This window comes from Pseudochaenichthys georgianus, chromosome 7 (genome assembly GCF_902827115.2).
Source record: "Pseudochaenichthys georgianus chromosome 7, fPseGeo1.2, whole genome shotgun sequence".
Lineage (NCBI taxonomy): Eukaryota > Metazoa > Chordata > Actinopteri > Perciformes > Channichthyidae > Pseudochaenichthys > Pseudochaenichthys georgianus.
The window spans coordinates 25,867,818-25,891,336 of NC_047509.1; the positions used below are offsets into that span (position 1 = coordinate 25,867,818).

The window sequence follows — 23,519 nt, forward strand, 5'->3', positions numbered from 1 at the left end:
ACACACATGGGGACGGGTAATAACCGGAAATGCATGTCATGGGACCTTTAATACATTTACACAATAAACTTCCACTTAAAAGAAAGAATAAACACTCTTTTTTATATTGACTCATTTGCTAAAAATATATAAAAATATCGTCTTCTTTAGGCCAACTAAGCAGACACATAAGTGATATAACATGCCATATTAAATTGTACAGATTTAAAAGGGTGCTTTGTTCCCCTTCAGTTCAACATAAGGCCAATATGGTTTAAAAGTCAACTAAAGTCCAAAAGTATTGCTAACATGAACTCTCCTAAATCAATAAACAACCAAAACTCAAATGTGTGATATCATTATTATATCTGAAACTGTTCTAAGGAAAACCATTTGAGAAGGATGTTAGATGACAGCCCCATGGGGAATAATCCGGGGTTCTGTTTCAGAACTGACAACACAATGAAAAAAAGCTCACTTGGGAATAGACCTAAAATATCTTAAACAAAAGTGCAACCATTTTTCAGAAGACTTTCCACCAAAGGCCACCAGATGGACCTCTGTGTACAAACTGTGCGTGTCTACTGATGCTGATTTCACTGCCATTATGTAATATTAATGCCGGGGAGGAAGCATGCAAACGAGACTGCGGGCGTGAGTTCAAAAAGTCCATTGTTGAGTTAGTGTTTACTGTTTAGCCATAATTATGTCTATATTTGACTGACACTTATCAACACAGTTGTACAACTTTCTCTGTCGGACTATACTAACGAGTTTTAAGAGGCAATTTCGTACTGTCCCTTTAACTTCTGAGCCGATTTCCAGAAGGCTACAACCTGTAACAGGCTCAGCGATCCTCCCCCTGATGGATTATTTAACAGGCGCTGAGTCCCCTGTCGCCATCTGCTATAGGTAGAAAAACACCGTGGACTATTCGTAGGCACATGATACCTACACGTTAACAAACAGGGTAAATTAAACAAAAAATAATTTTCTGGAGTTTAACTTGCGCAACAGGTGTTCAGCATCCTGCGGGTTTAAGAGCGAAAAGAAGCGGATAACTGAGACACATCGACGGGCAAAATAGAAAGCAGGTTAGTTTATCGCTCAGATAAAGAGTAATGGATTAAGTTTTAACTCAACATGTACAAATGTTCCAATCACATTGGAACATGTTCATGAACGGGACTTGCTTTTGACAATTTGGCTCTGGGAGGATGTGGAGCTATCACTGAGTTTACCCACTCCACTAACCGGGTGACTGAGATGATCTGAGGCTGTGTAAATACGATGCTGACCCCATTAGCACGGTGAAGTGATCGGGCTCAAAGCAGGCAACCACAGGAAGGAGTCGCGCTGTGTGCAGCATGGTGGTGGAGGGGGAGCGGACGCTGCTGGCCGCGAGGCAGGGGGACGTGCCGACCCTGAAGGGGCAGCTGGCCCAGAAAGCCCTCGGCAGCGACATCAAGGACGGGCTGGGGGCTTCACCCGTCCACCACGCAGCCCGGGCCGGGAAACTAACCTGCCTGCGCTTCCTAGTGGAGGAGGCTGGGCTGCCGGGGAACTGCCTGGCTAACAATGGGGCGAGCCCGGCACATGACGCAGCAGCCACCGGGAACCTGGCCTGCTTACAGTGGCTGCTGACCCAGGGGGGATGTGGGCCAGAGGTGAGTGACCGGAGCTTTAGTTGAACACGTTGGAAATGGAGCAGACTGAAGCCTAATTCTCTCTTTCCTCTGACCTGCTGTCATTTCTCAGAACTGTGCAGCCTGTTAATCTTGGGTGGTCTAGTTTCATGCGTAAAACAGCAACATCATGTTGAATGTTCTCTGAAGAACTGTTCCAAATGAAAAAAGCTTCTGTAACACAATTAACCTAAACATTCACCAACCTACTATAATAAAATGCCCCCCAAGGTAGGGGGAGAATTTGCTGTTTTACATGTGGGAACTCAGAGATACATTAGTCTTAATTAATTGGGGATTAAATTGAATGACTACATCCCATATTACATTGTACAGACTTAACAGGGTGTTTTGTTTCCCTTCAGTTGAACAAAAGGTGAATAAATATGGTTTAAAAGGCAACTGCACCCATTTTCTAAATTCAGGTTATTCCTAGGTCTGGTGAGTCAACAAATATTGTTAACATACACTCTCTCCCAAATGTATAAACAACCAAAACTCCAATTTCTGATATCAATATTATATCTGAAACTGTCGAACAACTATTTGAGAAGGATGTTCAGCACCGTGGGGATGGGGAATGAATCAAGTGTATGTTCTGTTTCAGAACTGACGACACTACAAAGAATAAAGCTCACTTGGGTATAAAAAAAGAAAACATGAACTGTGTGGGTCCCCAAAATCAGTCCCCATTCTTTCATTGTCTATGGGTAGATAATAACGGATGGATAATCTGCCTATAATAAGGACATCACAAGTTTAAGACTTGCTTCTCTGGTTTCTTGCTTTGAGGAAGAGCATGATTGAAAATACTGAACTTCCATGAAAATAACATAATTGAATTCTCTTATACCGTATCATGCCACCATGAATTCACTCATAATGGTCTATAATACTAGAATAATGTTATGGTGATTAGTTATTTAGTTGAGAAAAAATAAATAACTTCAACTTCAACTTAGCATTGAGCCTGATGTGTCTCTGAAAGCTTATGTTGTTGTCCTGACGACAAAGGATTGGAAAACAAATAAATGAAATTTTACTCAAAAGTTCAGCAGATGCAAAATAATGTCAGCTGTTAGAACATTTTGTGTTTAGTCTTTTGCTGCACTGACTCATGTTTCTCTGGTAATGAAGTATGCAAAACTCGATTTGCAAAATGTATATTAATTTACAGCCCACACAGTAACTCACAAAAAGAACACATACAAATACATAATGACAGTGTGGCTTGATATGATATCGGGGAAGATGAAGAATATAGTTGAACATTATGATCTCTTTCGACTCAATAACCTCAGTTCCATGTCGCTGCTGTTACTAAAATGCAAAGCATTAACTTCATGCTTGAAGTAAATGATGTATACAGTATATATTTAACATTATTTGTTGCCATGGTGTGCCTCTATCAATAATGCATTGTTTCCCTTTAGTAAAACAATATAATCCATTTGTTTTCTACAACTTACTTCTACAACTATAATATGTAGACTGCAAGCAAATCAATTTCCTGCTGCTTTATACTCCACAACAATTCTGAGAAGAATATTTTACTTTTCACACTACCACACCACTACATCTATTTGATAATTTAAATTACTTTGAATATTCAAATAAAGATTAATAACAGAATAATAAACAAAAAAATATCTAGCATTATTATAAGTTATACTTTATTGATCCCTTGGTGAAGTCCACAGTTTTTTAAGTCAAAGATAATAAGCTCCCCCACAGCAGCAAATGTTAAGTGTTGCACACATTAATGCAGGGCTATTCAATTAGTTTGGAATGGGGCCGGGCCGGCTGATGAAAATGATCCAAATCAAGGGGCCGGGAAAAAGATGACTTGAAATATGAGCAATCATATTAAGAGCTTCAGATACAGTAAATACTACAACAGCATATGGAGTGCATATATTAATTAAATCAAACAACATAGCCCCAAGGCCTTTTATAGATCTAAATGGCAAGTTCAGAACTCCGTAGGCCTACATATGAAGCTAATTTAACCATCAACATCATTTCATTTGATTTAATTTAGGTGAAATTATCTAATCATTCACGCAGAGATGCAATAAATGACAGGAGTTGTCAGTAGCTAGTAGGTGGGTTCGAAACCCGAGCCTGCCGAAGTTTTCAGGCAATCTTCCCCTCTATCTCTCAATGTAACACCCTCTCTGGAATAAAGGCACTCTTGCCCAAAAAAAAGTAGATCTATTACTTTTTAACATTATACTCAAAGGCCAGTAAATATCACACCGGGGCCGCCAATTGAATAGCCCTGCATTAATGTTATTCTTAAATGGTCCGTAGTGCATGAGCACTTTTTTAGATGTGTAGGCATATTCCTTTGCACATTTTTTAAATGTAATATTTTCTACACTGTGGTATTACTCAAGTAAAAGATCTGAGTACTTCTTCCAAAGTATCCCAGAATGCTTAGGGTGAGAGGGAAAACCTTCTCATCCTCAACACTGTCTTATCAGGCCGCAGTGCTAATGACAAAGTGCTGCAAATGAGTCAATCGACCACTCAATCTAACCTTTAGTCATCTTTGTTTCTAAACGTAACGCAACGCAGACGGACCTTTCCACCGGGTGCGTCTGCGCCAACCCCTAGATTCCACCGGGTCCGTCTGCGGTCCGTCTGCGGTCCGTCTGCGGTCCGTCTGCGGTCCGTCTGCGGTCCGCCTGCAGCGCGTTACGGCTGCGCCGCGGCGTCCGCTAGAATCGCGGCCACTCTAGTCAATGGGTGCTATTCCACCAGATGCGCCGTGTTACGGCTTAAAAGCGTCCCAGAAGCGTCTCTCCGCTGGGCTCCGCTGGGCTCCGCTAGAAATAGGATTGAAGTCTATTTTTCGACGCGACGCAGCCGTACGGTAGTAGGCTTGTTTGAGACAAGCGAGACCTGCGCAGTTGCGATCAACGTCTTGCTAGTGCGTTGCATGATGGTTAGTCATTTTGTCCGACTTGCTCTGGAGGCTCGCCAGGGTTGGGTTGTAACGGAATACATGTAACGGCGTTACGTAATCATAATACAAAAATCAAGTAATTGTATTCAGCTCGCATTACATTTGAAAAACGAGTAATCTGATTACAGTTACTTTCATAAACCTGAAGTGAATACATTGTGGATTACTTATTGGAATTATTGGTGGAAAGATTTCCTCACAACATTTAATATTCATTACTAAGGGTACAGCCGAATCATCACAGCGCACAAAAACCTTTACCGCCGCAGATGGACCAAAAAAGGGAGCGTTTGAAAAAAAAGGGGCGGGTCCGCTCAGTGAAACAATAACAACGAAACATGGAGGAACAAAAGTCTGCGTTTAAGTCGTGTGTGTGTGTGTGTGTGTGTGTGTGTGTGTGTGTGTGTGTGTGTGTGTGTGTGTGTGTGTGTGTGTGTGTGTGTGTGTGTGTGTGTGTGTGTGTGTGTGTGTGTGTGTGTGTGTGTGTGTGTGTGTGTGTGTGTGTGTGTGTGTGTGTGTGTGTGTGTGTGTGTGTGTGTGTGTGTAGAGGTGTGTGTGGTTCAAACACATCAGCCTGTGGTCACTCTTTAGCCTTATGATTCTGAAGGTAAACACAGCGAAGGCAGTGCGTGAAAGGCGGTGCGTGAAAGGCGGTGCGTGAAAGGCGGTGCGTGAAAGGCGGTGCGTGAAAGGCACTGCGCGCTCGTCTTCTCAGAGGCTGAGATAACCCTCCCGCTGCCTCTTGGTGCTGCAGAGATTTCATGAAGTGAAGGAGGTTTTCCTTCTATAAAACAGCTGTGGGCAGCAGATACTGTGAGAGTCACATACATGAATTCATAGATCAAGGCAGACTGGTGCACACACTCTCCTGTTTTGCCAATCCGGTGCTTAACAAATATAGCTCTACACCCCTGGCCGAAATGTCCTTAAAATGAAGTCCGAGTTCGACATTTTAATTAATGTCCTGCCAACACTGGCAGGACAGTAGGCGACACGCACGTTCTAAGCCGTGTCCCTCACTCCTCACATCCCAAGCGGCATCCCCAAAAAGTGTATTATGTTGTTACATCGTTTCAGATGTAATGTTTCAGTTGTGCTCTTGATAAGCCATTAAAACAGTAAAAACACGTTCAGTTTCCTTTTGCTTTTTGTGTCTCCTGTTCACCAAAACATACCCATCTGTGATGGAAAAAGAAAGTAATCCAAAAGTGATCTAAAAGTAATCTGATTACGTTACTTTTTTAAGACACGTAACTGTAACTGTATTCGGATTACTTTCAGAGCCATGTATTCAGTAATCAGTAACTGATTACATTTACAAAGTAACCCTCCCAACCCCATGGAAACGACTCGCTGGTATCTCGAGCTGAGCGCTCATTGATGGTTTTTACCCCGTGCTGCTATAGAAACTCTTCAATTGGCTCGGCAAAAGTTTGTTGTTGTTTTGTGTCAGTTTTACGTCGCCACATCCATTTCCATTTTTCATCATTGTTCCACAATGTTTATCATCATGAAATTAATATCTATATATTTTATACTATACTTGCACTGCTTACCGTTTTCATACTTTATATATCTTAGCATATTCATACACACTGTTCATACTGCTCACAGGCTGATATCTAGTGTATTCATACCCCTCACTGTTCATTCATCATTCAATTCATTCTATATTTTATTCTGTCTATTGTGTACATTACTTTTCACTTCACTGCTTGTTGCTCCTGGTTAGAAGCTAAACTGCATTTTGTTGTCTCAGTACCTGTAATATGTGCAATAACAATAAAGTTGAATCTAATCTTGAGCAGGAACAAATGTATTTACTTAGTACATATCTGACATTAACGATTAAACACGTGTGTGCATTCTTTATAAATGCAAACCGAGTCAAGCCGACTCCGGAGGTGGCGGTATGCACCTTAAAGTTGTTTGCAATCTGCCAAAAAACCGAGAGAAGAAGAAGAAGACGAAGCCGACTCCGAGGCTGCAGTCGAATAGTCCAAAGATCAGATCCTAAGTTGCCAGCGTTCTCCTCCGGTTTACAGGCACTGTAAATTATATATATAGAATAATTATGATGATGAATGCATTTTTTTACCACTAAAATACAGCAACACATCTTTGATTCATGTCGTTTATAACTGGGATATTACAATTATTATTAACTTTGTCTGTACAAAGTAGCCTGTCCAGGAAATATGCCCAAATCAACAAAAACTGCGAGCCGGCAGGCAAGACGCTCCGCTTCTGAAACGCGCCCGGTAGGGTATGACGCCGGAGGAGGCCGGACCAAAACCGCGCCGCAGCCGTAACGCGCCGCAAACGGACCGGGGGGAATCTAGGGGTTAAGACTAGAATAAGTATCGGAGGGATGAAACCCTCTTTAATGTCCACACATGCAGAGCACACAGTAAAATGTGGCCTCTGCATTTAACCCATCCTAGTACCAGGAGTCTAGTAGGCTATATGAGCAGACTTGGCTGACATTTAGTAAAACAGGCATGAAAACGGGTCAGGGGTGAAAAAGGTGAGAAGGATATTATTCCTCTAGGGGGGTCCGGGGGCATGCTCCCCCGGAAGAACATTTTGAATATTCCATATTTTAAAGCATCAATCTGATGCATTTTGAGATGCATTTTTTTTGCCAACCTGGGGAGAGCTGGGGAAACTTAACTTCAGCCATGAGTCAAAAATATTATGGCCTCCTTACCAAGTATTATCAGGGATGCAAACTCATCAGGTATGGAAAAGGTGACAAGGACCCGAGCCCCCCGACCCCACGGAATATCGGCTTTAAAATGAGGAATAACAGAGGATTTTAGCAGTCAAAACAACTAAAGCAGCAGTGTTAATAATAACAGAAACGCTAAAGAGTCACATCTAATATAAATATATAAAAGCATTTATTTTAATTGTGTAGCAGTCAGTTTATAATTTTGGCAGCACTGTTGAGCATTTTGAAAATCTATTGTCATGCCTCTGTGCAAGGCTGAGTCTTTCTATCTTTATGACATCTGGTGTAAAGTAACTAGATTCATAAACTCAAGTATGCTGTACCCAAGTACTATACTTGGGTACAATTTTGAGATAATGTTTTGCTACTTTGTTCTTCTTCTCCTCTACAGTTCAGAGGTAAATGGTGTACTTTGACTCCACTACATGTATTAGTTACTTTACAGATGTGGATGAATGATGTGAAATCTAATCAAGTATTGAATCAGACTTTAGTTCCACCTGGAGTAAATCCACAAGCTACCCTGCAGTATACAAAGTCATTCAAACTAGCTGCACCTTTACCAGCTTTGAGAACACTTTCATGATCAATCATTATAAAACATATCATATACATTATTCTGAAATGGACCGACTACTTTTACTGTGACTACTTTCACTATATTTTGATGAGAATACTTTTCTACTTTTACTTGAGCAACATTTTGAAAGCAGTATACTTTTACTAACAGAGTATTCCTACACTCTGGTACTTCTACTTTTACTCAAGTACAAGACCTGAGTACTTCTACTTTTACTCAAGTACAAGATCTGAGTATTTCTGCTTTTAATCAAGTACAAGATCTGAGTACTTCTACTTTTAATCAAGTACAAGATCTGAGTACTTCTACTTTTACTCAAGTACAAGATCTGAGTATTTCTGCTTTTAATCAAGTATCTGAGTACTTCTACTTTTACTCTAGTACAAGATCTGAGTGCTTCTACTTTTACTCAAGTACAAGATCTATACTTATACAGGGTTTCCCACACATAGACTATACTTGGTCGGGCCGCCCAGGTATATTAACGGCCGCCCAAGTATATTTCGCGACCCATTTAGGTTTTTTTTTAAATAATTTTTTAATAATTTTTTTTTTTATAATTTTTTTTTGTATTCGTCCGTGACCACGACGCCATCTGCGATCGATTAACTTGTGGACAATGATCCCTAGCTCCCTGCACTGATCTCGCCTCCTTCTGGCCTGTTAAGTTGTTAAGTGGCCTGCCTCACACAGGGTGACTGGCTGTCCACATGATGTGGCCTGCCGACATGGCCACTGCCATACAGATCATAAATCAAAGCCCTTGATTGGTCTCTGTGTGTCATTCAAGCTCGGGATAACCTCAGCTCAGATGAGGTAAAGGACTCTCTGAGTGTTTAGATAGTTAACTTAGTCTAAGTTCTCAGTGGGTCTCAAACGGTGTGGTCACCATTTATGTAAACACACATTTCCATTTGAGAGGGTAGTGATTGGTCTAATCTTGGATAGTGAGGCGGGCTGAAGATCGGAAGGCTGTGAGTTCAAATCCCGCCAGGAACACCACCCTTGAGTAAGGCACTTAGCCCTTAGTTACTCCAGGGAGAATGTCCCTGTAATCGGTCATTATAAGTCGCTTTGGATAAAAGCGTCAGCTAAATGAAATGTAATGTATGTGATTAGTAAAATATGCATGAATAAATAAATAAAAAGTTAACTGGGTGAAAAAAGGTAAGATACACTTTTAAAACGTGTTGAGAGAAAACTAGTCTTTGCTGCTGCCTCAAAGAGGAGCAGGGGGAGAGGAGGGAGACAGGAGAGGCTGATTCAGGAGCACAGACACACTCACAACTATAAATGAACCAAAAATAAATTAATAAACAAGTTTCAGTGTTTTTTTCATATTGGAAATGGTATGTTATTGGTTATGGCCATGATTTTATGATTATTGAAATGTATACAGTTCTATTTAATATAGGTGTTTCCATAAATCTAGTCTCTTTATTTTCCCCTCAAAATGCACCAGATTGATGCATTTAACTCCAAAATAAAATCTTACCGGGGGGCATGCCCCTGGACCCCCCTAGAGGATTTGAGGTCGACCCCCACTAAAAATCACATGGATAGGTTCCTAAATACATTTATAAATACATTTATTTTTTAAAATAGTAACCCATTTCCATATGTTCATGTGTGGGTAATAGATGTAAACTATAGGGCTATCATTATGGGCCCTGCCTGTACCTGTTCGCTCTGCCATCGCGTGAAGGGTCTGCTAACAAGCGACCAACAGAAAGGTTAATGTTGTTGCACGTCACCTCACCACCCCCCCCCCCCACACTGATTTGATCTCATTGCAACATGCTCATTTGATGCATTCCACATGGCCCTGATCTATCCACAGGGGGTGGATGGATGTCACGCATGTGTTTGTGTGTTAGCTGTTGATCCACCTCTTGGCACAAAGGATTCAAGTGAGAGGACGCTGGGTTGGTGGAGAGTTGCTAATCTGTGCGTCTTTAAAAGCTACTTTAGTCGTGATAGGTATTTGCATTTAATAGCTGGGATCTTTTAGGCTGCGGCCCCACGAGGACGAAAACGGCTAAACGCATAGGATTAACGCTAACGCAATCGCAAACGGCTTCCGTCCACATGCAATAATTATCCGGATAGTGTCTGCCCACACGAGACCGCTCCGTTTAGCTCCAACCGCTGGAGAAGCTGCAGTACATATGCAGGAGCCTCTACGTGGCGCTGTAACTTCCTCCACAAAAGCAGCGAAGAAGCATGGTTGTCATGGTTGCCCTTCTGTTTATTCTCCGCGGTGGGGGCCGAGGGAACCGGGCAGAGTTTTTCGCCAGTCAGCGTGTATTAAAGTTGAAATCTTCCGGACAAAATTATAAAAGTGCCGGTCAAAGGTCTTCTTTGTTATTTATTGAGCTTTAAAACAAATGAATAACGACTCTATATAATATAATGATAAAATACACGGAGCCTCTCTTTTTCCTCCCCCTCTTCAGACAGCGTCAGTGTCTGTCTCATGCAGCAGCTCATCCAGTAATCAGTGACCCGGCCGACTGTAAAAATAAACATATTTATAACTAGTTTAGGGAGTTTGAGAGGTAATTAAAATAGCTATGGGTGATGATCTGACTTGAAGTGTGTGTTTTGCTGCAGCGGGAGGAGCTGCAGGTGAGCAGAGCTGCGTGTCTCCGTCCTGTCAGATTAGACTTCACTCGCGAGAGAAAGATAAATAATCTGAATTCAGGGTGCAGTTTACTTTGACGCGGGGGTGAGCAGCAGAGGTGGGGAGAGGTGGGGCTATTGCCTCATCATTATTGCTGTAGATGTTGCACAAACAACTGTAGCATGGTCAATAGCGTCCGGAGCACGATAGCAACTCTGCGATCCGCCATTGTTGTTGTTGTTGGTGGCGAAACACTTCAGCACTGGCGCGGGGTAAGCGGAGGTGAGCAGAAGAGGTGGGGAGAGGCGGGGCTATTGCGCAATCACTATCAGTGATCTGAAAATGTCCGTATAGGGCGCACACACGGAGCCGTTTGACCCCCCAGAGAGTGGCGTATGCATTTCTATCCACCTTGGGACCCGTTGTCGTTTCCTCAGTCGTTTAGTGCCGTATTCGGTCGTCCTCGTGTGGCCGAACAGTCTATATGACACTAAACAGTAACGCAAACGACCGAATTCGTCCTCGTGGGGCCGCAGCCTTAGATTCTCTTCTCCTTTTCTGGCTGAGCTGATTGTACTCTGAGTTTGACAGAAATGATCAGCTCAGAAATGCAGCATGAGAAGCTCAAGTTTTCTCCCAGAAAGTTGCATGTGGGGGATATTTCAATAACAAGGTAAGCTTTTATACGCAAACTAAGCAAGGACTTATTCCGTTGCTCAAAAATGCCCGCTACTAAATCACAGTGTAAGGAGCTTTGAGGCTTGAAGGAAATGAACCAGCAGAATCATTCAAACCACCTGTTAATATATATTTCCGACATACTATGACTTTTTCAATACACTATACTAGGTTCATTTTCCTGATATTTTCGACATAGTATCCCATGTCGTTTTTAAAACTTTAAACATTCACGGACATTTTATATGTACAGGACACAGAACTCAACCAAATGTTCACAGTGAACACTTAAATATAGTATCAAATAGTCATTTGCATGTTGTTTTTATGAATTCCTCAAATGAACTATGATAAATAGACAGTCTCTCATACAGGTTGCTAGTTAACAAACATGGTGGTTTGTCTGGTTTCTTCTTGTCAACCATTGCGGGTTTTAAGGTAGTACAGATTTCATGTTGTTGAAAAAGTCTTTAACAGGTCTGCTTGACATTTTTTGCATTTCAGACTTCGGGAATATATTGCGATATGAAGCCGATACAATAAATCAAAATCCAGTACCATTCTGAAATCCTCAGGATGTGTCCTAATCAAACCAAAAGAGAAAATGCAGATATTATACTCATAAAAGAAATGGTAGACATATCAGTACTCTTAGTGCCAAGTTGTCTCAGACAATCTGCATTTCCTAATGTGGGACAGTTCTGTGCAAAATGTGGGACACTGAAAAGTCTATGTTAAAAAGCCTCAGTCACCTTAATTCATGTAATAAAAACATCTCAGGCCAGTAACACTCAAAGCTAAATGTGCAATACCATGTTCAGCTATGTTACTCTTTATAATGTTATTGTTGTTATACAGAAGATGTTTTTCTTTAAATTGAAGTTAAATGCATCAATCTGGTGCACTTTGAGGGCAAAATTAAGAGATGTATGGATACATCTCTCAACACTCATATGAAACAGAACTGTATATATTTCAATATTCCAAAAACCATTAGAATATTCTCACAACCAATACAAAATATTTGATAAACTCCTCTCTCCTATCTTTATCTTACCTATCGTCTGCATTCTTTCTTTTTTATTTATGCATATTCGACTAATCACTCCCCTTTTAAACTGTGTTTTTTAATTTGTTTACTGACCTATTGGAATGATTTCTTAACTTAGGCTATTTTTTACAACGTATGTTGGAAGGATTTATTAAATTACTATGAATATTTGGGCTTAAATTAATTGCCATCTTTTAAACTCAGACATTTATCCCTAACATTATCCCTGACTTTGTCATACCATTTTAACAGAGCCCCCCCAATTACCCCCAATAAAGCCCCAGATACCCCCAATTATTTAATATAATTTGCCCTTCACCTTAAATATCTAAAATAATGCATTAGAAGACTAAAACCCTGTAAATAACCATTGCTCTTGCACAATCCATGCCCCTTTTAGACCTGGCCACATTAGGCAAATCATACTGTCCCACTTTGCGAAACATGTTTCCTAAAGTGGGACGATGGAACATTTGATTGAAATAAAAAATATAGAGTATATTTACACCATATTATAATATGTTCTGATGAACACACATATCATGAACACATCCTGATAAAAACTTGCAAGATTGTTTTATTTATACGAAATTTAAAACCTTGCATTACATTTGTCAAAACACTATGTCACTGACCTTTGGGTGGTCTTCACACAGGGTACTTCCTGTTTGAAGGTTTTTCCACCATCATCTGTAATTGGACATTTGAGAAGTCATGTGATTTTGATCGCATGACATCACAGCTTGTGTTATCCCGTAGTTTCATTGACTTTCATTTGTTTGCGGAAGACCTACACCCATTTGACCTTAGGTGTCCCACATTAGGGCGTGTCCCACATTAGGGCAACTCACCCTATATTGATTATTAACTTTTATGTATTCATACAACACCATATTTCAACTGTATTTCTTATATGTTTGATTGACAGGACCGGGATAGTTCTGGTGCCACAGTTCTCCACCTAGCGTCCCGCTTTAGCCACCATGAGATCACAGACTGGCTGCTGAAGAGCGGCGAGGTGGACCCCGGGGCGTCTACCGACACAGGAGCCGTCCCCGTTCACTACGCTGCTGCCAAGGGAGACCTGCCCTCTCTCCGCCTGCTACTGGGGCACAGCCCAAAGTAAGAGCATATGGTTTTGCTTGATGGATTATCAATGCTAACTTTCACTGCAGCGCTCTGTTTTTAGAATCTGATATGTTAGTGGGATTTATATATTGTTGATTGCTTCTCGCTGTTGACGTAGTGATTTAATTTGGTAATTCTTCTGATTTTCTTTTGTGCAGGGAAGGAAGCTTCCCTCGTTGTGAATACAATCTTTAAACGTGGACTGGGTGTTGACGGTAAACAGTGCTCAACAAAATATGTTATCTGAATATATACTTCCTCCAGCAAAGCTTGACATTAAGAAATACACAATAAAGGGTATTGTCACTTCTCGATGGCATCTAGTCAGCTTCCTAGTTACTGTTTGTAACTAAAACGGGTTGCAGTAGATGGACTGTTCGGATTCAGATTTCTGACCCTTTAGCAGTCTAACATTAATAAATGATTAACCATTAGGTAAAAATGTTTCATATCAGATGAGCACTGCTGGATTTTCAGTTGTTCGATCAGCTTTGGGCTCATGCTACACGCATTATTTACAGCACCAACTGGCACTGGTGGGACACAACCAGGACTTTGCTCTTTTGATACCCATGGAGCAAACAAAATACTTAAAGTGGACCTATCATGCTATATTTGAAACATATATTGTAGGGCCATACCTATACAAAACATGTCTGTGAAGTGTTGTTTTCAAAATACCAAACAGTTCACCCATTGTAGCCATCCCTCATACTGCTCAAACCCCTCTTTTGAAGCCCTGTTAGAGAAACGCGGATCTTGGGTACTTAGCATGAAAAAAAAGAAAGAAGAGGAGGCGGAGCTAATGCCTGATCAGAATTCTACCGGAGATAAAGTTAAATTCTGCTGTGATAAAATGCCATCCTGTCTAAACCACGTCAAGGATTATTTCTGAAACAGTATGGAGCTCAAATACTTTTTCTCTTGCGGGTTTATCACAAGGTGAGTTCCTTTTTTTTATTTCCTGCTTTTTAAACACATGTGCTCTACACAGTACAGGTTAGCTCTGAGTGTTAGTGAGGCTTGCTAATGTAAACAAAGACGAGATTACGTCCAAAACACGTCAGGCATTGTTTCTGATAGCAACTTTCTGTGGGTCCGCTGCCGAGTTGACGTCAGTTCGGATGGAATCTGTATCCGCTCGTTGCACACCCGTTTTTAAAAGATTTGGGTACGGAGGAAAAGAGAGATGGTTTTATTTTCTGACGCTGCGTGAGTTCTCCGATGCACCGGGGACACATACTGTATGTATGTATGTATAAAAGACATCACAAAGTGAATTTTGCATGATAGGTCCCCTTTAATGTTCAAAATCCCAATTAGAAAAAAACCCTCTTAGTTATATAACTTACACAAAATACTGCACACTTCCATAACAATGTGCTGCTTGTGTAATACATCCAGAATCCTTTCTCTAATGTTCACCAACGTCTGTATGCGAGTCACTTCAACAAATAAGTACGTGTAATCAAATACTTTCTTACAAACCTGCACTGTTGATGGTAAAATCAGGTACAATGTAAGACTAACAATTATTTTCTTGATCAATAAATTAGTTGATGCTATAAAATATAAGAAAAAGGGCACCCTGGTATAGTTATCTTTGACTTTCCAATAAAACAGGCACATCAAATAAGCAAAATGTGTAGTGTTTTACCAAAATAATCTCAGAGATCTGGGTCGGACATTACCAAGTAGGTGCGTGAGATGTTTATCTGTTAATTAGTGCCACACTTACACGATTAAAGTCACTGGAGTAAACACTGAGGAAAGTTGTATATGCTGCTCTTCCTTTAAAGAAACAGCTGATTGTCTGAGATATTTTGTGGGTTGCACTAAAGTACAAGTGCAGTGACTTGCTTAGTTGTATGGTTAATTCCTTACAGTGCTTGGTAAATAGTAAATGCTTTTTAAAGTTAATAAGCGGGTCCCTTGTAATCCAAGATAGGCAAATCCATATTCCTTGTTTGGTTTCAGTACAGTTTAGCATTATTGATAGCAGCACCTGTCTGGTGCTAAAATAATAAAAAAGGTAAATACGGAGGTAACCCTTGAGCTAACCGATGTTGAATATGCTAGCTAGTGTATAGTTCATCAAAAAGGATTACTCACAGCTGCCATAAAGAAATATAAATGTAATTAATTTACAACCTAGTCTTTATCTAAGCAGCCCCTGTAATGAATGTTTTGACATGGATGACCTGATCAGGATGAGCAGCTTGTCAGGCACTTACCCCGTGCTCAGCACCTCCAATAATGTTTGGTTGCACTCCAGACAGGTGCATAGCTGCTGAAAATTTAATGATCCTCAGGGACATGGTAGCTCCCTGATAGCAGGGCCCCATTCACTCTCCTCCACCACCACTCACACTATTACTGTTTACCACCATCTCCACGGCGACACGCAGTAGCACCAACCAGCGATAAGGTATATGAGGAAAACAAATCCATTTGAATAGACAAGCTGCTTTCTAGTGGCTGCCTCAGCCGTTGTTCAAAATTGAACTTTGCAGAAGAGAGATAACATTCTTGTATTCAGGGTTTATTACAAGCTGCACATTTGTATCTGCTAGTTTTAAGAGGAGATTGGATGTCTCGGAGTTGCTTCTGTTTGAAAAACCACAAGTACTACATGAAACCCCTCCTCCTTACTAACGGTAAACAAACTACAACTACATTTTAACTCATTATACTTAACCACTGGTTGTAAGTTCTATTTCAGCGTCATTCTCCCTAGACAATCTATTTCAAGACCTCAGACTTTCAGCTGTCTGCAGTGTTGGACTCATTGATCAATCGCTGTCATTTTGTGTTACAATTGGCAATGCACAGATGCTGCTTTGTTTCCCCTGATTTCAGTGTTTGTTAGACTTCTAAGCTATATCTGAATGCTTAGCTCGTTCGCCCATCCATCCCAGAGAACCAAAACCAACAGGCTCATGTGCTGCGGCTCTGCTGATAGCCTCAGTAAACAAAAGAGTGAATGAATGAAGAGAGAGACAGAGAGCATGAGGCCACAGACAGGTTATGTAATCAATTAGTACAGATTAAGATCTTTGGCCAAGCCATAATTCAAAGATGTAGTTGCAAAGGTCAACCTCTGCATTAGGATGTTCTAGAAAGTTATCTGTCTAAACCTCCAGTTTGGAACTATTATAGCCATTGAAGATAAAATAATAATAATTAAAAGGAACCACATGTGTTATTTAAATCTCTATATATTACCCCACTCCCCTGGCTCGATTATTATTGTTTCTTATTTACCTAGGATACCGACGATTGCCCTTTTGAATCTTGTAATATTTATACAGACGTATTTAGTCTTCAGGGATGTATACAGAATATGTATATATATTGTACATCTCCATTCATTTCCTCCCCCTTAAAAGAAAGGGAAGAAGTGATGGTTTAACTGATGTTTGTTAATTTTCAGCCCACAAACGGCTAAAACCAGCGCTCTTTAAAGCTATGAGTTATTAGTTCTTAAGTCAGGAGCCATGGCTGTACCCACCATTGGGGTCACCGAGGTCCGGACCTCGGTCATTTTTTCGAGGTGTATATAATAAAAGTCGTGAAATAACTGCACATAATTAACAGGGTTCCTTGTAGTAGTTTCATTTAGTGGCGGTGGGGGCGCTGCATAACTACATAGCCTACATTAAAGCAAACAGAAGTAGACGACATTGATTTATCAACAAACCTCCGCAGTCCAGACTTGTATCGGAGCAGCGGAGGAGTGATGAGGTATCTAGAGATCTGAGTCCAGCGGGCTGCTTGTGTCATAGGACCAGCAGATCCTGTGTGAATGCTCTACGTTAGTCAGTGGACGTCCGACAACTTGCCCAATAACTTATATTGCAACTATAGTCTATACTTTGGTTTAAATTCCATGAATAAAATAGCTAGATAGCTAAAGTTAATTTCATTCATCCAATTTCAGACCTTTGGTGCAATGTCAGACCTTTTAATTAAAGTTTCAATGCTTTTCTTTCATTACAATTTGAGTAAAAGTTTGAAGAGATAACATTTATTGTCTTTTTCACTGACACAGATATAATAAAAAATACTATCTGTCCAAGCTTAGCTTTGGAAAACAGATATCTAGATCATGAAAATCTAAAATCCGGGGGGGCGAAATCCTGGATACGGGCCTGTCAGGAGCCGTTCAGCTTCAAGTTTAGACCTGGAAAGTAAAGGGTGAATAGATGAGTAGTTTTCACTTCAGCCATTTGCTGAGTGGCTTTTTTTCCAGCACTAATCTCCTTAATAAGTTATTGGTACATGTTGGATAAAAAACGTTTCTGTTCTCCTTTACAACAAGTGGTTTATACTGACAAATGTAATGTTAATTGCCATTTTGAGATTCTCAGGCAAACGGCCCTAGGTATTACAATTGTACATCTTGTTAAGTAGTGTTATCAAGATAAAAACAATTCGTAAAGTGTTATGCTCGTGATATACATGGTTATGAACAATAGAGTAAATCATTGTAGCTCCTAAAATCAAATGTATACTGTATATAAAGCTGCATCGTGTGTAATCAGTGAATTCCCATGATGGAATATGTTAAATCTTTCCAAATTTCATACACAATAAACTTTGGTCACATAGCTAAACAAAGTGCATGAAGTTTCCAACAACATTCTTCATATGTAAAGACAAAAGCCACAGAAAAGCGAACAAGCCGCTCTCCGGGAAGAAAACCATTAGCATGACATCAATTACTCTGTTAGTAATGAAGATAACCTTGCTCTTTGTTACCAAGTAGATGGGGGAGGGGAGGGGAGAGCGAACAGATAATTACTGGGCTAAATTACTCATCAGAGCTGAACTGGAAATATATCAAATGTCTGCTACTTTAAGCATGTGTTTTTTCTTCTTTGACTGACAAAGTGACCACCGAGGTAGAAGCCCTTGCGCCACTTGTTAGCTCTGTGGTCACAGAAGGCTAACCTCTTTCTTAGATCTTTGAAATCTACACCTGTTCTCCAAAAGCACTTCTTTAGTGGAGTGTTCAAGCTTCTTCCCTTTGGAGAGTTGTGACAAAGGCAGTGAATGTTTTGTTAGAAACGCATCCATCGTTCCTCTTAACCATCAACGTTGTCACTCTCAAAGTTTATGGTTAGGAATAAGGACAAGTTTAAGCGTCTCCCTCATACAGACCCCTTTAAGCAGGTGAACATCAACCCACTTCGGTTACACTCATAAATAATCAACCTGTTTGCCCACTTCCTGATGACAGAACCGTAGATTACTTCATTCTTATTTTGAAATGTTTAAAGTACGCTCGTTGATTGGTGAAACATTTACTCAAACTTTTTTTCCTGAAAGAAAATTGCCAAATTGCTGACTAGATTTATTTGGTAGCACACTTTATCACTTTTTACAATTTCCCTTAACACTAGAACCGCCAACGGGTACATTTGACCCGCAGCTGTTTTTTGATTGTATGTAACTTTTTTTCCATAGCATATTAAAGTCTCCCAGTCCGTGACTTTTCCTGAAAGTGTGTTATATAGCACCCTCTGTTTTTAAAAATTGTCAATAGGAAGTCAGATTGAAAAAATTGCCAAAAAAATGGCCATTTATACCTACAGTGGGGCAAAAAAGTATTTAGTCAGCCACCAATTGTGCAAGTTCTCACACTTAAAAAGACGAGAGGCCTGTAATTTTCATCCTAGGTATACCTCAACTATGAGAGACAAAATGAGAAGGAAAAAAAATCCAGAAAATCACATTGTCTGATTTTTAAAGAATTTATTTGCAAATTATGGTGGAAAATAAGTATTTGGTCAATAACAAAAGTTCATCTCAATACTTTGTTATATACCCTTTGTTGGAAATGACAGAGGTCAAACGTTTTCTGTAAGTCTTCACAAGGTTTTCACACACTGTTGCTGGTATTTTGGCCCATTCCTCCATGCAGATCTCCTCTAGAGCAGTGATTTTTTTGGGGCTGTCGCTGGGCAACACGGACTTTCAACTCCGTCCAAAGATTTTCTATGGGGTTGAGATCTGGAGACTGGCTAGGCCACTCCAGGACCTTGAAATGCTTCTTACGAAGCCACTCCTTTGTTGCCCGGGCGGTGTGTTTGGGATCATTGTCATGCTGAAAGACCCAGCCACGTTTCATCTTCAATGCCCTTGCTGATGGAAGGAGGTTGTCACTCAAAATCTCACGATACATGGCCCCATTCATTCTTTCCTTTACACGGATCAGTCGTCCTGGTCCCTTTGCAGAAAAACAGCCCCAAAGAATGATGTTTCCACCCCCATGTTTCACAGTAGGTATGGTGTTCTTTGGATGCAACTCAGCATTATTTCTCCTCCAAACACGTCTAGTTGAGTTTTTACCAAAAAGTTCTATTTTGGTTTCATCTGACCATATGACATTCTCCCAATCCTCTTCTGGATCATCTAAATGCTCTCTAGCAAACTTCAGATCGGCCTGGACATGTAATGGCTTAAGCAGGGGGACACGTCTGGCACTGCAGGATTTGAGTCCCTGGCGGCGTAGTGTGTTACTGATGGTAGCCTTTGTTACTTTGGTCCCAGCTCTCTGCAGGTCATTGACTAGGTCCCCCCGTGTGGTTCTGGGATTTTTGCTCACCGTTCTTGTGATCATTTTGACCCCACTGGGTGAGATCTTGCGTGGAGCCCCAGATCGAGGGAGATTATCAGTGGTCTTGTATGTCTTCCATTTACAGGCCTCTCTCATCTTTTTAAGTGGGAGAACTTGCACAATTGGTGGCTGACTAAATACTTTTTTGCCCCACTGTATATCCACCAGCGGGTAATATTTACCTCATAGAAAATGCAGCGTGAACATGACATGTTGCTATATCAAACGCCTTCGTTTAAATCAGCACTGGTAGCGATATTTTATACTTCATGCTATCTGCACTATAGCATATGAAAAGCTGAGAGTCCACATATTCTATTGGTATAAGTTTCATCCCTGTGCGATCAAAACTCACTGTTCTGAATGATAAATAAAAGAACATTGTACCTTGAAAATCAATAGCGGGTACATTTGACCCGTTGGCGGTTTTAGGTATACAGCGACCTCTGGCAGTTCTAGTGTTAAGAATGTGATAATAATGACATATAGCCTTGGATGTAAATTTGGACCAAATCATGGTGCCATTTTAATACAGGGTCTTTCGTCACATTAGGTTTGGCCGTGAGCCACATCCTTTCTTGGGAAAGTTTGGCAGGGTCATGTTTATGTCTACAAGATCCACCCGCCTTAAACCCTGCCTCTCATTTCCCTCACCTCCTCTCCACATACTCAGTCCACTGTAGCCTTTCGCTAAGCACAAAGTTAGGCAAAGCCAGTAAAGGGATAATCCTCTTAGGACACTCATTGCTTATTTGTCAGGGTCCAAATAAAGCATGCAATTATGGGATTTAGAGGGGAATCTCTGGTTCACTCCCTGAACTCCCGCTGTGGGACGAGGTGGGAAACAGGCAATTGACAGGCTTTGGAGGCGGAGATAAGGCCCTTTGGAAAAAGGAGAGCGGGATTTGTGTAAGCGTCACCGCTGTCTGCTATATAAATAGCTGGATGTTGACACTGACTAAGGAATGTTACCTGTTCGATACCTGTTGCCTATAGACTACATTTAGCCTCCTCTGTTGCTCTCCCTGAGGTTTCTCCCATTTTTCCCTTTAAACTGGGTTTTCTCCGGAAGTTTTTCCTTGTACGATGTGAGGGTCTACGGACAGAGGGTGTCGTACTGTCATACTGATATTCTGTACACACTGTGAAGACCACTGAGACAAATGTAACATTTGTGATATTGGGCTATATAAATAAACATTGATTGATTGATTGATTGATTGATTGATTGATTGATTGATTGATTGATTGATTGATTGATTGATTGATTGATTGATTTACACAAACGAGCTTTCAAATAAATGTGTTTCTGTCTTCAGATAAAAAGTATTTCAGGAAAATTTAATATTTTATAGCTGTCTGAATAAACAGTGTGTGCATGGGACAGTTATGAGAAGATTTTTTTGAATGTATTGATAAGTTGTAGAAGAAGGTAAAGGTAGACAAGCCACTATTACAGTATTGTAATGTTTGTAATGTGTCCTTTTTCTAGGCACAGCAGAGGCACTATTTGTAGTTTTCTTTTGTTTGTTCATAGGCTGCGTGTAATGGTTTTGCATTCAATTCAAATGTTGCATTGTCATTTGCAGCCTACGCTCTCTGTGACTACTGCAAACAATCCATCCGCTTGTGCTTCTTAAAATATACATAATATACATACATACTGTATATTACAATAATGACTGTTTTCACCTCTTAATTTGCTTCTTTGTTAAAAGCCTTTTGAGATACTCCACAAACATTCAATAACGCATGCACCACAATATTATGAAGCTGAATCCACACTACTGAATTTCAAGTGAGTTGAATTTAATGTCCACAATTGTAAGTATCTTTTTCGTGGTGTCATTTTAAAAGAAGTTACTTTTCTTAGTGTCTAACCATTTGATTTTAGTGATGAAAAGCTGCAACATATAACTTCATCATAGATATTAGGTGTCCCGTTTACTTATTTTATTGTTTAATTTTCCTACAGCGTTGTCAACTCCCAAACTAAGAATGGTGCCACACCGCTCTACCTGGCCTGCCAGGAGGGTCACCTGGAGGTTGTCCAATACTTGGTCAAGGATTGTGGGGCGGATCCGAGCATCAGAGCCAATGACGGGATGACACCTCTACACGCTGCTGCCCAGATGGGCCACAACACTGTCATCGTCTGGCTAGTATGTTGGGATGTCAGTCAAAATACCAAACCTTGTAGAAAATATAGTACATTGATTGAGTCCTCAATTCACACCTCGTAATAGATTATAGTGTTTAAAAAAACAATTTATGTTGTCATTAAATCATCAATGTCTGATGAGGCAAATTACATTTTCAAATATTTTTTGAGTATCAGGCCGAGTATAGTCATTAAAGAAAAGGACTCATTAACACTAAAAGAACTTTGAAAAGTGCTCCCAGTCAATACAGCAGACGATGACTAACTCGTTATCTTCCCTCTTTTAGATGAGTTTCACAGAGATCAGCCTGACAGGCAGGGATAATGACGGGGCCACAGCGATGCACTTTGCAGCCAGCCGGGGCCACGCTAAGGTGCTCAGCTGGCTGCTGCTGCACGGCGGAGAGATTGTCACTGACAACTGGGGAGGAACGCCGCTTCACGACGCTGCGGAGAACGGTGAACTGGAGGTGTGTTTTTATGTTTTTCTTCTACTGTTGTACAGTCAGACTGAAACTAACAACACAAGTAAAAGCAGGTGAGTGGTTCACACTGAACCATCTGTTTTGAATGAATGGCCTCATGCTTGCCACTACTCTGACCTTCTGCTTTGAGTAACGTATTGTTGTATCAATACACGCAGATGACCACAATATTGACGTATTGCATGCAGAGAAAATAGAATTTTTTCTCAGATTTTTACACCACGTTGAAGTCAAATTGACATTGAACTCAATGGAAAATGACCCTTACCCTGACTCTAAAGATGCTGGCCTATGAATTAAATGGTTGGAGACTCATAAGGTCCTATTTTTCAGCCCACCTTTTTGCAGCCTTATGAGCAATCCAGGTGTAGGTATGGGTATTTTTAGATCTTGAATCATTATATATCAAGTGTAAATATAATAACAAAAGTTAATAGCTAAACTTTTTACAGTTTCTAAACAGTAATCATCTCACAAAGCTTTATGTAAGTTATATTTGTTCTGACTGAAGCAAGCTGATTTAGTGCACGGCTGTCACATTGACTGCCACTGTCATTTTCTCCATCTTATTCATAACTTCTACCACTCTCTCCGTGCCTCTCATGTCACTCTCCAGTGCTGTCAGATCCTTGTGGTCAATGGGGTGGACCTGGGCGTCAGGGACCAGGACGGCTTCACAGGAGCAGACTTGGCTGAGTACAACGGCCACTCCCAGTGTGCCAAATATCTGTGCACTGTGGAGAACATGGTAAGAGAGAGCTGTGCACCATGACTAACTCGAACCTCCCTAAACCTAGAGGGAATTATCAGTGGGGATCAAAG

The 23,519-nt window shown here is 40.6% G+C and overlaps 1 protein-coding gene across 1 annotated transcript in view; it reads left to right on the top strand.

Annotated features, from left to right (window-relative positions):
• Window positions 1-1,160: 1,160 nt before the first annotated feature.
• espn (espin) overlaps window positions 1,161-23,519 on the top strand; it is a 47,878-nt gene continuing 25,519 nt past the window's right edge. The window contains exons 1-5 of the mRNA XM_034087734.2: window positions 1,161-1,646; window positions 13,230-13,423; window positions 22,027-22,213; window positions 22,500-22,682; window positions 23,314-23,445. Of these exons, the coding sequence (XP_033943625.1) occupies window positions 1,347-1,646; window positions 13,230-13,423; window positions 22,027-22,213; window positions 22,500-22,682; window positions 23,314-23,445 (996 nt within the window). The 5' untranslated portion in view covers window positions 1,161-1,346. The remainder of the gene's footprint in view (window positions 1,647-13,229; window positions 13,424-22,026; window positions 22,214-22,499; window positions 22,683-23,313; window positions 23,446-23,519) is intronic.